This window comes from Typopeltis vanoorti, chromosome 20 (assembly GCF_054136105.1).
Source record: "Typopeltis vanoorti isolate ZY-2024b chromosome 20, IOZ_Tvanoo_1.0, whole genome shotgun sequence".
Lineage (NCBI taxonomy): Eukaryota > Metazoa > Arthropoda > Arachnida > Uropygi > Thelyphonidae > Typopeltis > Typopeltis vanoorti.
The window spans coordinates 4177935-4192220 of NC_143568.1; the positions used below are offsets into that span (position 1 = coordinate 4177935).

The 14286-nt window shown below is 36.1% G+C and overlaps 1 protein-coding gene across 2 annotated transcripts in view; it reads left to right on the forward strand.

The window, feature by feature from the left end:
- Positions 1 to 14286, forward strand: part of LOC150095200 (uncharacterized) — a 113543-nt gene that overhangs the window by 86227 nt on the left and 13030 nt on the right. For both annotated transcript variants that reach the window (XM_090410489.1, XM_090410490.1), the window contains exon 7: positions 2729 to 2827. In XM_090410489.1, the coding sequence (XP_090266615.1) occupies positions 2729 to 2827 (99 nt within the window). The remainder of the gene's footprint in view (positions 1 to 2728; positions 2828 to 14286) is intronic.

Consider the following 14286-nt stretch of genomic DNA (forward strand, 5'->3'; position numbering starts at 1 on the left):
TGAGGCATGATCTACCCTTTACAAAGCCATGCTGTCCTCTGTACAGTATCTCATTTTCATCAATCCATTCCTGTCCCCTTGACTACTTTCTCGAAGACCTTGACAACGACTCCTGATATGCTGATCGGTCGGTAATTTGCAACCATAGTCTTGGATCCTCCTTTATGCAGTGAAACTATTTTCTCCTCTTTCCACGCCTTCGGGACCAAGCCAGACCCGAGACTCAGATTAAACAACATGGTCAAGGGCACTGATAATTCCTTAGCCGCTTCATGCAAGACCCGTGCCGGTATACCATCCAGTCCCACAGATGTATTCACATTAAGGTTCTGTAATAGACTATTCACCTCCACTTCATTCATCACAATTCCCGTATAAACTAATGGTTCCTTCATTTTTTCAACGTCACCACCTGGTTGATATACTTTTGCAAAGTGCGCGCTCAGTAGCTCCACTATATCGACTGGTTCAGTGAACTCTTTACCATCGTCATTCCTTAAAATCATTTTGTCATGTACAGTTTTTTTCTTGCTTACAGCATATTGAAAGAACTGTTTGGGATTCTTTTTTGCTTGCATAGCTAGTTTCCTTTCATAATCGGCTTTTGCTGTTTTTACCACACTCGTTACCCTTCTGGCCTGCACTTTATACCGTTTGTGTGCCCTGCAGGTCACCCCTTTCTTTAAATTCCCTCCATAGTTGTTTCTTTTTTTTGCAGCTCAAGCTTAATGGTGTTATTCATCCATTTAACCCCTACTTGTTTCACTGGAAAGGAAATCAATGTTGCTTCATCTCTACTCAGTAATTATCTAGCATAGGCAATGACTGAGTGTATTCTAAAGGTCAGGAGATTAAATAAGGTAGGTGTAAAATGGATGACTAAAGAGGTGAAGCATGCAATGTTGAAGAAAAGAGCATTGTGGAGGCAGCACCAGATGACTGACAATCAGTTATATGAGGAGTACAAAGAGCAAGCAAGGAAGTTTCTCACTTGGTAAAGGTAGCAAAGTGCAGTATGAGCAGCAGTTAGCAAATGAGGCTAAAAAAAATCCTGGGGAGTTTTTTTGATATGTGGCTAGTAAGGGAGGATGATGATGGCCATTGATAATGGGAGAGTGATAAACACTGATGAGGATATAGTGGAAGTGTTAAATGAACAGTTCATTAAATTATTCTATCATAGTGATTTTAACATAATGCAGAACTTGAGCAGTGAGAATGGGGAAAGAAACACTGATGATGAGCGAGTAGGAGGTATATGAGGAATGGAGTAAACTTGATGTCTACAAGGCCATGGGACTTAATGGTATATCAGTGTGAGTCTTGAGGGAATGTTCCAGAGTGTCAACAACAGCTTTAACTTATCTTTTTTAACATGAATCTTAGATTGGTCCAAGCTCTGAAGGAGCAGAAAGAAATCAAAATTGTTGTGCTTCATAAGTGATATGACTAAGGCTTTGAATTATAGACCAATCTGCTTGTCTGGAGTTGTGCTCAGGGTGTTGGAGATACTAGTGAGGACAAGAATTCAAAACTGGGTTGACATCAGTAGAATTCTCTTTAATGGACAGCTTGGGTTTGCTAAAGGGAGATTATGTTTTACTAATCTGCTCACTTATTATAAGGTCATGAATACATTGGACAAGGGAGATGCATATACAGTAGTATATTTAGATTTTGCAAAGGCATTCAGTAAATTGCCACATAACAAGCTAGTAGTTAAATTGGAATTGTTACATGGGGTTAGATAGTAGATTAGTTTGGATTGTGGCAATTCATTCCCCCCCCCCCTCCCTCATACACAGAAGAGGAAAGTCACTAGTGATGTGCCCAGGGTTCTGTTTGGGACCATTATTGTTTAAATTGTATGTAAATAACATTGGAAGGGGCTTAAATGGTGATATACAGTTGTTTGTAGATGGTGTAAAGTTGGGGAGAGTTGTAAGAAATGGAGTAGATGTTATAGCCTTACAAAGGGACTTGAATAGACACTGAATGGGCAGGTGTGTGGAGATGTCAGTTTAATGTAGCAAAGTGTAAGGTTTTAAAATTTGAAAAGCAAAGATGGGATGCAGAGTATAGGATTATGGGGATATCTTAGAAAAGGTTGAGATGAACGCTCTGGGGTTTTGGTGGATAGGGATTTGAAATTTCATGGACATTTTGCTAAAATTGTGAGGCCGATACAGCAGATTATGGGAATGATGCGGATAACACTGACTTATAGAAGTAAGTTTTGATGCCATTGTACAAAACTTTGACCAGGTTGCATATGGATTACTGTGCACAGATTTGGTCACCAGTTTTCAAAAGAACAATGAGGTATTAGAGAGGTTCCAGAGACAATTGACTAAGTTGGTTTCTGGTCTCTGGAATGTAGAGTATGAGGACAGATTGAGAAAATACTAATGGATAGAAGAAAGGGAGAGGGACATGATTGAGACATATAAATTGGTAAGGGATAACTACCAGATTAATGTTAATGAGATTTTTCATAAATGTCTAGAGACAGGAGAACAAGAGGCCATCCCTGGAATCTTTGCATGGAGAGTGGTAGGTGATTGGAATGCATTGCCTGAGAGTGTGATGAGTGCAGAGACAAATGCATTTAAGTCAAGGTATGGCGAATTGTGTGTGTGAGAGTGTGGAACCTCCTGCAATGAGTCTCTTGACTCCATGGAGGTCTGATGATGATGACGATAATAATAAATGTTTTTTCTTTCTCAAGGTGATGTAATAAATCATACCGAAGATGATGATGATGAATCTAAGAAAGAAGAAGAATTAAATTCCAATGGTTCCAATGTAGTTTTTGATGAAATGGGAGGTTAGTACCCACTATTTTGTTAGTTCTTTTCATTAACTTTCTCAATTTTGATACTTAACAGAAAACAAATCATGTTAAAATGAAGTGGATTTTTGTTTTATTTTTGCTTCTTTATTTCAGGATCTTCTGACTGAATATGAGAAAATCAGTCTTTATTTTCATTTATCTCCCAAAGAGAGACCATATTATCCAACTGGGGTGGGGATAGCAGTTGAAGTACTAACAGGTTATTGTTACTTGTTTACTTCTTTCTTTGAAAATCCTGTCTTGTAAATCAAGGCAGGTGCACATCAGCATAGCATTGCCCAAAATGCTATGCTGATGTGCATAATTCCTATTGGTTGTCAGAAAGGCACCTAAGATTTTTAGGTGAGTGATCTGTGGCACATATCACTGAAATTCATAAAGAACCTACATTCCATCTCTATGAACTTATATATTTTGAAAGAGGAAATAATGTGTTGTACCACTGTCTGTAAAGATTTATAAAACAAGGTACCTGATAAGTTGAATCCCAGTTTAATATTTTTCTGGAGGAATAGCTTTTTTTTTCATTAATTAACATAATGAAATAAGTAATCAGTATGTACTTATTTATGTGAGGCAGTTAACAACTCATTCTTATGGATTACTCACGTGTATTTCTGATGAAATACTATCACACTAAGAAAATTAATTAGATATGCTAGCACCAACAATTTTGAAACTAAGAATCTATTTTGCTGGTGGAGGCTTCTATACCTTTTTTTTTTTTTTTTTTTTTTGGGATGTATAAAAATTTGATTATCTGTTAACTGTGTCTGCAACCTGGTTTTTTAATAGTTGATTCTGTTTCCCACTAGTGTAATGGGGAATTTAAATTTTTCTAGATAGCTTGACAGTAGGATGTTGCCTACCAATTACGACACACAGAAGAAAAAGATTCTAAACAACTGTGGTCTGATACTGGAATTTTTATTGAAGCCCAGCCTCTGATTTCACAAATATCTTATTTTATTTCAATTAAACCTTTGGTTTCATTGTCAGCATTTGTAATTCTGTGACTGCTGCTTCATGCTCAAGGACATAAAAAATAAGTAAAATAAATAAATAAAATAAAAGGCTTATGTTATATATTTTTTTGCATTGTCACCATTCTAAATCAGTATAATTGTTAAGTACATTTGGTTTTGGACTTGAATACTAAATTTCTACTTTTTTCATAAAAACAAATTGAGTACTATCAGTGAAATTTAAATATATGACCTAAAGTAAAAACCCTGCATAGTGGAGGCTTATTTCTGCTTACCAAATGGACTTCCATTCTTCTGCTCCTTTCTTCCTGAAGTCTAAGTATCCATAATCTAGATTTTATTGACTATTTCTTCTGAGTTTATAATGATTTGTTTCCAGTAATTTTCTTGATATGGTCACCTCTTAATTGGTATATAAACCATGATATATAAACACAGGAAAAACAACAACATATAAACACTGGCATATATATATATATATATATATATATATATATATAGATAGATAGATAGATAGATATATATATATATATATATATATATATATATAGATAGATAGATAGATAGATATGCCTGTGTAATTCAGTGGAAGTGGACTGCCTGAAGGAAGAGCATCACAAGTATTATTCTAGTCGCTGACTAGAGGAACTTTTACTAAGCCTTTTTTGACTGGTTCCCAAGTTAGTCAGTGTCTGGTACAGGCAAGTGGGTTTTTTCTCCCAGAAACTCGGGTTTTTCATCTTGTAAACTTAAGAAAATCAACTGTAGAATCCATGCTGTTTTCAGACAGTAAAACAGTGTTAGGATTGGGGACCAGAGATTTTATGTTATTTATTAATTATCATGCCTTACATTCCTATATGTCGAGTTATAACATACCGCCCTTATACAATGGCACTATCTTACCTTCCTTCCATTTCTTGGGTACCTTTCCTATCTAGACTTTCATTGTAAACCCAGGTCAAAGGAGCTGTCAGTTTTTAGCACATTCTCTCAAAACCCGTGAAATACCATCCAGTCCCAAAGCTTTACTGACATTCAGAGTACTCAGTATTTGGAACACACTCTCCTCTTGCACCTCTAAACCTCGAACCTGCCCTTCCCCGCTAGTATTAAAACCTTCTCTAGGATAAAATACTCCAATAAAGTGCTCATTGAACAACTCCACTATGTTCTCTGCATCAGTCACTCTATTCCCATTTTTATCCCAAAATGTCATTCTTCCACAATCATTTCTCCTCCTACTGGCGACATAGCTAAAATATTCCCTAGGATTTTCTTTGGATCTTAGTGCCAATCTCATCTCGCATTTCACTTTTGCCTTCCTCACCATATTAGTCACCCACCTGGCCTGAGTCTTATATTCTTCATGCATCTGCTCTCCACCCCTCTCCTTATATCTTTTCCATAATCTCTTTTTCACCTGCAGTTCCTGTTTGATATTGTTTGTTATTTTGTGTCCGCTTCTTCACTCATGGAATACAGCTTACTATTGATGCTAACAAATATTCCTTCACAATTTCCCAAGCACTGATGATATCCTGGCCTTCCAATTCCACCCTCCTTGGAACCGCCCCAAGTTGATATCTAAGACTATTATAATCACTCGCCTTATAATTCCACATATGTTCCCTTTTCTTTTGATACTCCTGCATATCTATTCATCTTCCAAGTCAAAACTACTTGCTCACTCTCTCCAAATGGTGGGAGAGATGTCATCTCAGTTATTATCAGCTCTTCTGATGCTATGACCAAATCCAAAACTCTTGATCCTCTTGTTCCCTCTATTACATGTTGCCTAAGACATTTGTCCCTCAAGAATTCTAGAAATTCCATTCCCTTATTACTACATGCATTTTCCTCTTCCCAGCTTATACTGCTGTAGTTAAAATCTCCCATAACAATCATTCTTCTTGCACTTTCCAAGCTCAACTGCTTAAACATCTCCAGCTCCCCATCCTCTGTGCTCCTTGGTTTGTAGCAAAACCTTACTTTCTTGTCTTGGCCGCTTCTATCTCACACCATATGCTTTCAAAACCATTAGTATCACTGCCCTCCAAAGCCTCCACTCCAAGAGGACATAAGTTATCATTTATCATAAGCAATACTCCGCCACTGCATTTGCTCTTTCTATTCTGTCGAAAAATGCTGTACCCTGCTACTTCTATTCCTGTTATTATATCATCTTTCCTCAACCTCATCTCGGTGATCCCAATAATCTTTGGACAGGCTGATGCTATCAGCGTCACCAATTCATCGTTTTTTATTCTGGATATTTCTGGCATTAGTATAAAGCAGAAAAATGTCACTGTTTCTACCTATCATTATTCCCCCCCCCCTCCTGACTCCACTGCACTCAACATTATCTGATGTTTTCCCCCCTTCTCCCAAGCACCTATTCCCACAAGAGGCCACCCCTGCTTCCATCCACCTTGGTAATTCTAGTTTCCCTACATTGATACACCGACTTGTTCAGAGAACAGTAATCTCTCCAGATGCCTACGTCCTTCCTTGTTCAAATACAAGCGGTCTCTCGCATACAGCTTCTTTCTGTGCTCAAATGCCCTCCAAGCATTCACATATTCCAATCCTCTCTTCTGACACATTCTGGCTATTATGCTATTCATTATTACTGCTCTTCTGATAATCTCCTCATTATCATACTTGGGTAACACACACACAATCTTTCCTCTCTGCATTTTTCTTTTGTACAACCTCAAGCATGAATTTCAGATCTCTTGCCACTCAATTTACACCGCCTCTCAAGTCATTCGTGCCCACCATCACAATCATTTCATTCACCCTTTCATCCCGCTTAATTGCCATAGCCACACTTTGTATCGTTCCTCCAGGCAAACACTTCTCTGTCATCCTATCTTGCACACCACGAATCATCGAGTCTCCACACATCACACCTCTTACTCTGTTCCTTGATTGCTCATCTGCATCCCTCTCTCTCTCGTCTAACCCTTTCTCTCAATGTTCCCCTACTTACCTGCTGTCCAGGCATCACCTCTATCACTGGTTCCAGCACTTCCTTGCATTCTTCTCACTTCCTCTCTCTCTCTCTCTCTCTCTGACTGTTTCTATTCTCTCCTCTTCTATCATTGCCATAACTCTCTCTCATTCCCTCTCTTCTATTGTTTCCATTCTCTCCTCCTCTATCCTTCCTATACCTCTCTCTCATTCCCTCTCTTCTACTGTTCCTATTCTCTACTCTTCTATCATTCCCATAACTCTCTCTCACTCCTTCTCTGATTTGCCTTGCATTCATCTCTTCCATTCGCCTACTCTCATCTCATTCCTGAGACATTCCACCTCCTCTTTCAACTCATCTATCTCTCTCTCTGCAAGTTAGTCACTCTTACTTGCCATTCATCCTCCCAATCAAGACCATCTCCAAAAACTTCACAATCATTCAAGTCTTGCACACTTCCCACTCTTATCATTCATATTTCCCTCATTCTCACCTATCACACTACTTGTCTCTCGAGATTCTCTCACTCCTGACGCAACGAGGTCAGTTATCGTAACATCTAACTCACTGAATTCCTTCCATTGCCTACATTTTTCACATATACGCACTTACCCCTTCTCTCACCTGCCACATATCCATCTGCTGGATCTCATACATAAGTCCCGCATGCCACAAAATCCTTTGTTACGCAAAATAGCGTCCTTGAATGGGGGAGGACTTGGTGACAAGCCATTTGTAATTGGAGCTTTGGCTGCTGCCATCATTAACTTAGTGCCGAGGAACTACTACAACTAAACGCTAAATATTGTTATATGCAGTACTGTAAGCTAATTTACTTACGCGATACAAGTATAAACTATATTTAACTATACTAAATAATGAAAACTTATTTTCTCTTCCACCACAGATGCATCTGACTCTGACCTTTCCTTCTTGGTAACCCAAAAATAACACAATATAACAACTAAACCCCAAAAGAACACTTATTTACTGAGAAAAAAATATAGCACGATTCGCGACAGTCACACTATATACCCTATTATATTTGTTATATAATTTTTTTTTTAAATTAACTTATATATTTTACTTATTTTTTATATACATGACTTGCACATTTATATTGCTGAAAATTAGGCGGTTATAGAAACCAAGAGACACGGGGGTGAAAGATTATTAGGGAATTTATTGTTTTTATTCCAAAAACCTTATCACATTATGAAGTAAAAATATCAGTAAATAAATTTTTACTTTTCATAGATAATTCATATAAGAGAGCTATCCCTGAGTTAGATCAAGGAAATTGCCCCCCTCCCATACACAACTTGCTGGCTGATCAGTCAACCATCCCTGTAATTGAGCTACTAAATGACTATCATACCCATCCTACTCAATTTCAACAGTAATTTATCATGTGGTACTTAATTAAATGCTTTTTTAGCAAAATCCAGATAAATCACTGTACAAACATCTCTCACCTTATTATAAAACGTAACCAAAACAAGACCTCCCTTTAAATGAACCCATGCTGCTTTCTTGAAAGATTTTCATTCTCATCACTCCATGTTTGTATTCTGTCTCTAACACCTTCATAACTACATGTGGTCTACACACTGGCTTATAGTTTGTTACTACTATCTTGGATTCTCCCTTATGCAGTGGTACTGTTTTTTCTTCTTTCTCTTCTGGGACTGTTGCTGTTGCCAGACTTCTGTTAAACAACCAAGTCAATGGTGCTGCCAGCTTATTCACACATTCTCATAATATACGTGGTGATAATATCCCATCCTGTCCCAGAGTTTTATTAATAAGTCAATATTCTAAACACTTTCCATTCTTGAACTGTCAGTCTTTTGTCTTTCTTCCTATTGCTATTTGACATTACTCCTACTCTCACCCCATACATGAAATACATCAATGAAATAGTCATTGAATATTTCCAGTATATCTTCAGCAGATGTGACCCGTGTTGTTTCATTTCCAGCAACTGAAGTCAGCCCTCCATATTCATCCTTTCTTCTATTAGCAACATAATTGTAAATTGTTCTAGGGTTATACTTTACTGCTTCAGCCAATATGCAAATTTCTCTTTCACTGCATTTATCACCTTCATAGCCTGTGCCTTTTACTCCTTTTGCTGCTGAGGGGTAGCCTGTTCTTTATATCTCCATAATATTCTCTTTCTCAGAAGCTCTTACCTAATTCTGTGATTAACCTTTCACTCTTCCTTTATTTATCCTCTTAACCCTTGGAATGCCATCTAACATTGCTATAAGTAACTGATTCTGGACCAAGTCCAGTTGCTGTGATTTCTCTCCCCTCCAACTGATCAAGCCACTACACATCACCAGTCTCTTTCCTTAATTTATCATAATTCACTTCTCTGCAGTTCTACAGATCTCTCTTGTTCCATGCACCTGCCTAACCACTTTCCATGTCAAAACCACATGATGACCTCTCTCCCTAATTGTATTGCAGTGATATCCTCTGTTATCACAGTATGAGACTATATTATTAAATCCAATTCTCATTCTCATAAATCCAACATGCTGCATAAGATAGTTATCCTTAAGTAGCTCAAGGAATGCAGTCAGTAATATTCACTTTTATCTTTTTGAAAAATGATATAACTGTCATATTTGATTCCTGTGAATACATCATCCTCCATTAATAGTAGTATCTCGCTGAGTTCTTGGACTCTCTGGAAGAGAGTCCAAGAACTCAGAGAGATACTACTATTAATGGAGGATGATGTAATAGTATCGCTAATACTATTATTTTCATCACCGATATTTAAATATCTCCTGAAACATACTGACCAGAGATGAGCATGTTCCACGGTATCTAATTGCAGTCCATTCCACACATGCTCACCACATGTCATGTTCTAGTGGAGTGCTTGCACTTCACCCAAGAGGATTGTGATTTTTATTAATCTGGTTGAGCTACATGTGCCCAATAGATCTTGTAAGGCTCAGACAAATTGTATGATGTTTTTAACTTTTTACAAATTAATTTATACAAACATATTTGATCATAAATTAGTTTATATGTAAATACTGTGCTCAGTTCTATTTGAAATTTGTACATGGTATTCATTTATTTAGCTATTTATTTTTTATTACCTTGTGTACTGCTATAACTTTTTTCTATAAATTAACAACATTACAAAAGTTATTAACTTTGTTAACAACATTACAAAAGTTATTAACTTTGTTAACAACTTTTGTTGATTGGTAAAAACCAACTATCCAGCTTTTCCATATTTCATGAAAACAACAATAACCTTTAACTCCAATGCCACTAAAACCATCCTACTATATTTCACACAAGACAACACTTCACCTCCCTCCCTCACCTTTTGGTAATATACAGATCACCACACAAGATTTGATCTCTTCTTGGACTGACTGACATAATTGGTTCAAGAAATATCAGATCTTGTGCTGTGATATAGGTATCATCAAACCTTGCATAACACTTCACATTCATGACATTCTCTGCCTCCAAAAAACTATTACCGTATAAATGTCAAGCCATCCTATCTTAGAATAGTGTTTGCACATATAGGGTGGTGCACTAAAAACTTCTAATAATGCTTGTTGTCAGTCAAAAAAAAAAAAAACAGCAGTCCATTTAATTGGCAAACTTTCTCTGACACTTACTTCAATCACTATTTTTGAGACACTGTTTTTGCTTTATGCTTCTTCTTCTACAAATATTTCATGGATGCTGTTCTTTTGCTGAATGTCATACACTAGTTCATCTTCTTTCAAACCTATAAACACACAAGCAGCTACTGGTGAGCATTCATTTGCCATCCATCTCCAAACACACCAAATCATCTTTTATTTCATCCACCTGTATGCTTTTTAATGTCTTCACACATAAAATTTTTTTCTTTATAAAATTTATAGAATAAATTTCATTATCAGTTAAAAATACAGTACAAGTGTACTTGTACTGTATTTAGTGATATAAAATTTCTACTTTGTTTTTTGGTGGCTGTGCACTATGGTGTCTTTTGGGGCATCGAATGGAGGGTCACTGTATGGATTGTTTTCATTCTAGGTTTCTGAAAGCACAACCACGAGTAAAGATCTCCAGCAGAATATTAGCATATCTATATTAGGTTGATCAGTTTGCTTAGTGCTTTACCAATATATACACAATTCATGCTGCACTGGAATGAATCATCTGATTGTGCACTATCAATTCAATGGATATGACTCCTTAGTCATTTACTCATAAGCTGCCAATATGTAAGGGATCTCAAAAAAAATGCACATACTTTGCAATATCATTTATTACACAGTAATGCAGACATATACAGATTATAATGTACAGTGAAACAAGCACTTATGAAAGTTAATTATACACATTCATATCTAAAAACAAAACTGGAGGGTTAACATGGAGAGTCAGTTTAACATTTGTACAATAAAAATGGATATTACAGTACTACTGAAAATTTGAGATCCATGTTCGAAAGATTTGGGCGTGTTGGTTATTCATGCTGACACTTCACAGTATTAACAAGACCAACAGACAAAAATATTAAATTAATTTAATTAAACTTACTAATATTTTGCTAGTTTTGTAACCGCATCTTCAGAGCACAAATAATAACTGATAAGCACAAACTGTCTCCCAGATCTTTGGCAAATTAGTGCAACCATATATCTTGAAGTTGGGGGAGTGCTTCATAACCAATGCTGATTCCAAAAATAGTCTTAGATCTATAGCAACATTCTATGTAATAGCAATATCTTATTTCATTTGAGCTTATTTAGTGGAGTATCTGGAGCATGATCTGTCAGTCTCAATTTGCCACACAGATGATTGCAGATATAATTTTTGTGTTCTTCAAGGCAGTTACTAACTGATCTTCCAGTCTGTCCAAAATAGACTAAACTGCAGGTACAAGGAACTTTGTGCACTCCAGGATGAGTAATTCTGATGAATTTGATCTTTGGGAGAATGGATGCAGGTAGTAGCAAGCTGAAGGAATGGTTTGAACATAGTATGAAGATCATATTTGCAGATAACTTTAGCTATCTTTTCTGATGTAACTTTAACATTGGGATGGGAACAGTTTTGTTGTGACCCTGTGTGTTGGTTGCAGGAGTGATGGGAGGGGGGGGGTGCATGCAGTATTTCATCTATTTTATATGCCTATAGCTATTTGCTATAAAGCTGTTATGAAGGTCCTAGAGCTCATTGGAATACAGCAATCCCTCGATTAATGCATCTAATGCATTCTTTAAAACAGGCGTTAATCGAAAATGCACTAATCGAATATAATAACCTATGGAAAAGAGTATAATTCGTTTCTTAAATTTCTTTTTTGACCCTTAATTTTTTTATAAAAGAATTAGGGCATATCTCAGGACCTAGTTAAAGGAAAACCATGAAGCTGAAAGACAATAAAACATATTCAGAATAGAAATTTCTTCTTCTTAACAAAGAATTGAGCTAACGTAGCTTGGTAGGCATTGTTTCTTTTTTTTTTTTCATACAACTGATGGTATGACCCTGTTTGCCTCTTCTAAGTTCTGTAAATTTTACTGCTTATGTCTTCATTAGGGTCAGCCTCTAAGCATTGCTGCTTAAAAACTTAGATTGTATGAAAAATAGTTTCAGATTGTTTCTGTGAAATCTCTTTGGGCTTGTTATTGATTAAATTTTCTTCATGTTCTTCAGGATCTTCCTGTTGTTCATCTAAATTTATCAGGTTGCAATCACTCAATTTCTCAGAATGAGATTTAATTTACTTAGATTCCTTCTAAAAGCCTCTAAAATCATTTGCATGATGTGGAAGAATGTGCTTCCAAACAGCTCTCATATTACTAGCAGTAATTTCATTCGACTTTGCAACTTTATAACCAGGATGAGATTTCCCTGATTTCGCCAGAAAAAGTCTTAGAAGGCATTCCCTTCTAGAAAAGGCTGGTTTCATCGGCATTTAATATTTGTTGGTCACAATAGCTCCCTTCTTCCACAATTTTCTTCAAAATTGCTGGATAATTTGCGGCCACTTCCTTATCTACACTTGCAGCTTCACCTGTGATTTGAACATTATGTAGGCTGTTTTTCTTTTTTGAAATGCTCAAACCACCTAGCACTAGCAAGGAATTCTTCTTCTTTTCCATCATTGATAGCTCTTTCTTTCAAGGTTGTAAAGAGACTTAATGTGTTTGATTTAATAAGGTCAGTGCTTAGCAGGATCCATTTTTGGTTACAATCTTCGATCCATGTAGAAAGAAATCTCTCTAATTCAATCATTATAATACTTTAATTTCGAGTGCATGCATGATGAACTTGAAGCAACCTTACCTTTCTCTTTGTATTCAGCAGCTTTGCTTAAAATTGCTCTTATAGTTGATTCACCCATTTTGTGTCCTTGTCCTATCTTTGCTCTAGACTCACCTTGTTAATTTTTCTTTATTATTTCAATTTTTTTCTTCCAATGAGATTACTTTTCGAATGATTTTCACACTTCCTCTATTTTTTCTCACTAATTATTTCACTCATGAAAGGTTGGGAAAATACTTTAAAATAAAAAAAGGAAGAAAAACAATTTCAAGGAGAAATGAGATATGATCATCAAAATACTATGTAATTATCAGACAACATAAATTTTGACAGTAAATTTGGAACATAGTGTACATGGAAATAGTGTAGTATGCCATTAAAAATAACTTTGTAAAATGTTTTAAATTGGTAACTAAATTATTTCATCCTTGTGAGTGATTTTTTTTTAAATAGTTAACCATAAAAAATGTATAAATAGAAAATTTTTGAAATCTGTAACATTTATTTTTAAAATGTAAATAGGTGTAGTAATCGAATTTGGGTATACAAAAAAAATGACACACTAATCGAGGGATTGCTGTACATAACAAAAAAAAGCTCAGTGACTGTTTTGAGAATGCCATATTGTTGGGATGGATGATGGTGTGATTATTTATGTAAATGGTTTCTGTAAATGGAAAAGGATAATGAGCCATTTGGAAGTCATGTTATTAGTGGATCTAGAAAGAGAAGACAGTTATTTTTTTTCTGTTGTGGGAAATAGAAAATCCCATTTATTTTAGGATGTTGGGTGTTGAGATGTGTCCAGTGTGTCTGTGCCATGAAGCCAAATTGCAAATGCGTCAACATAGTGCAGCCAGACCATAGGTTTAAGCATTCTGTTGTTGAGTATGGAAGACCATATAGAAGTTGTTTCATATAGAAGCTTGTGCTTTGAAGTGCTCATTAGAAAACCAGCAAAGTTTGAATAAATTAAATTTTTTTTGTCTGTTAGTGTTGTTAGTACCATAAAGCACCAGTATGAAAATTTGAGAATGTGTTTGACGTTCGGTGACACTGGAGATTTGAATATGAAACAGATTCTCCAACTGCCATTGCTCACATTTGTGGTAAATTTGATGCAGGTGGTACTGTGCAATATGTGCACAAAGAGTATG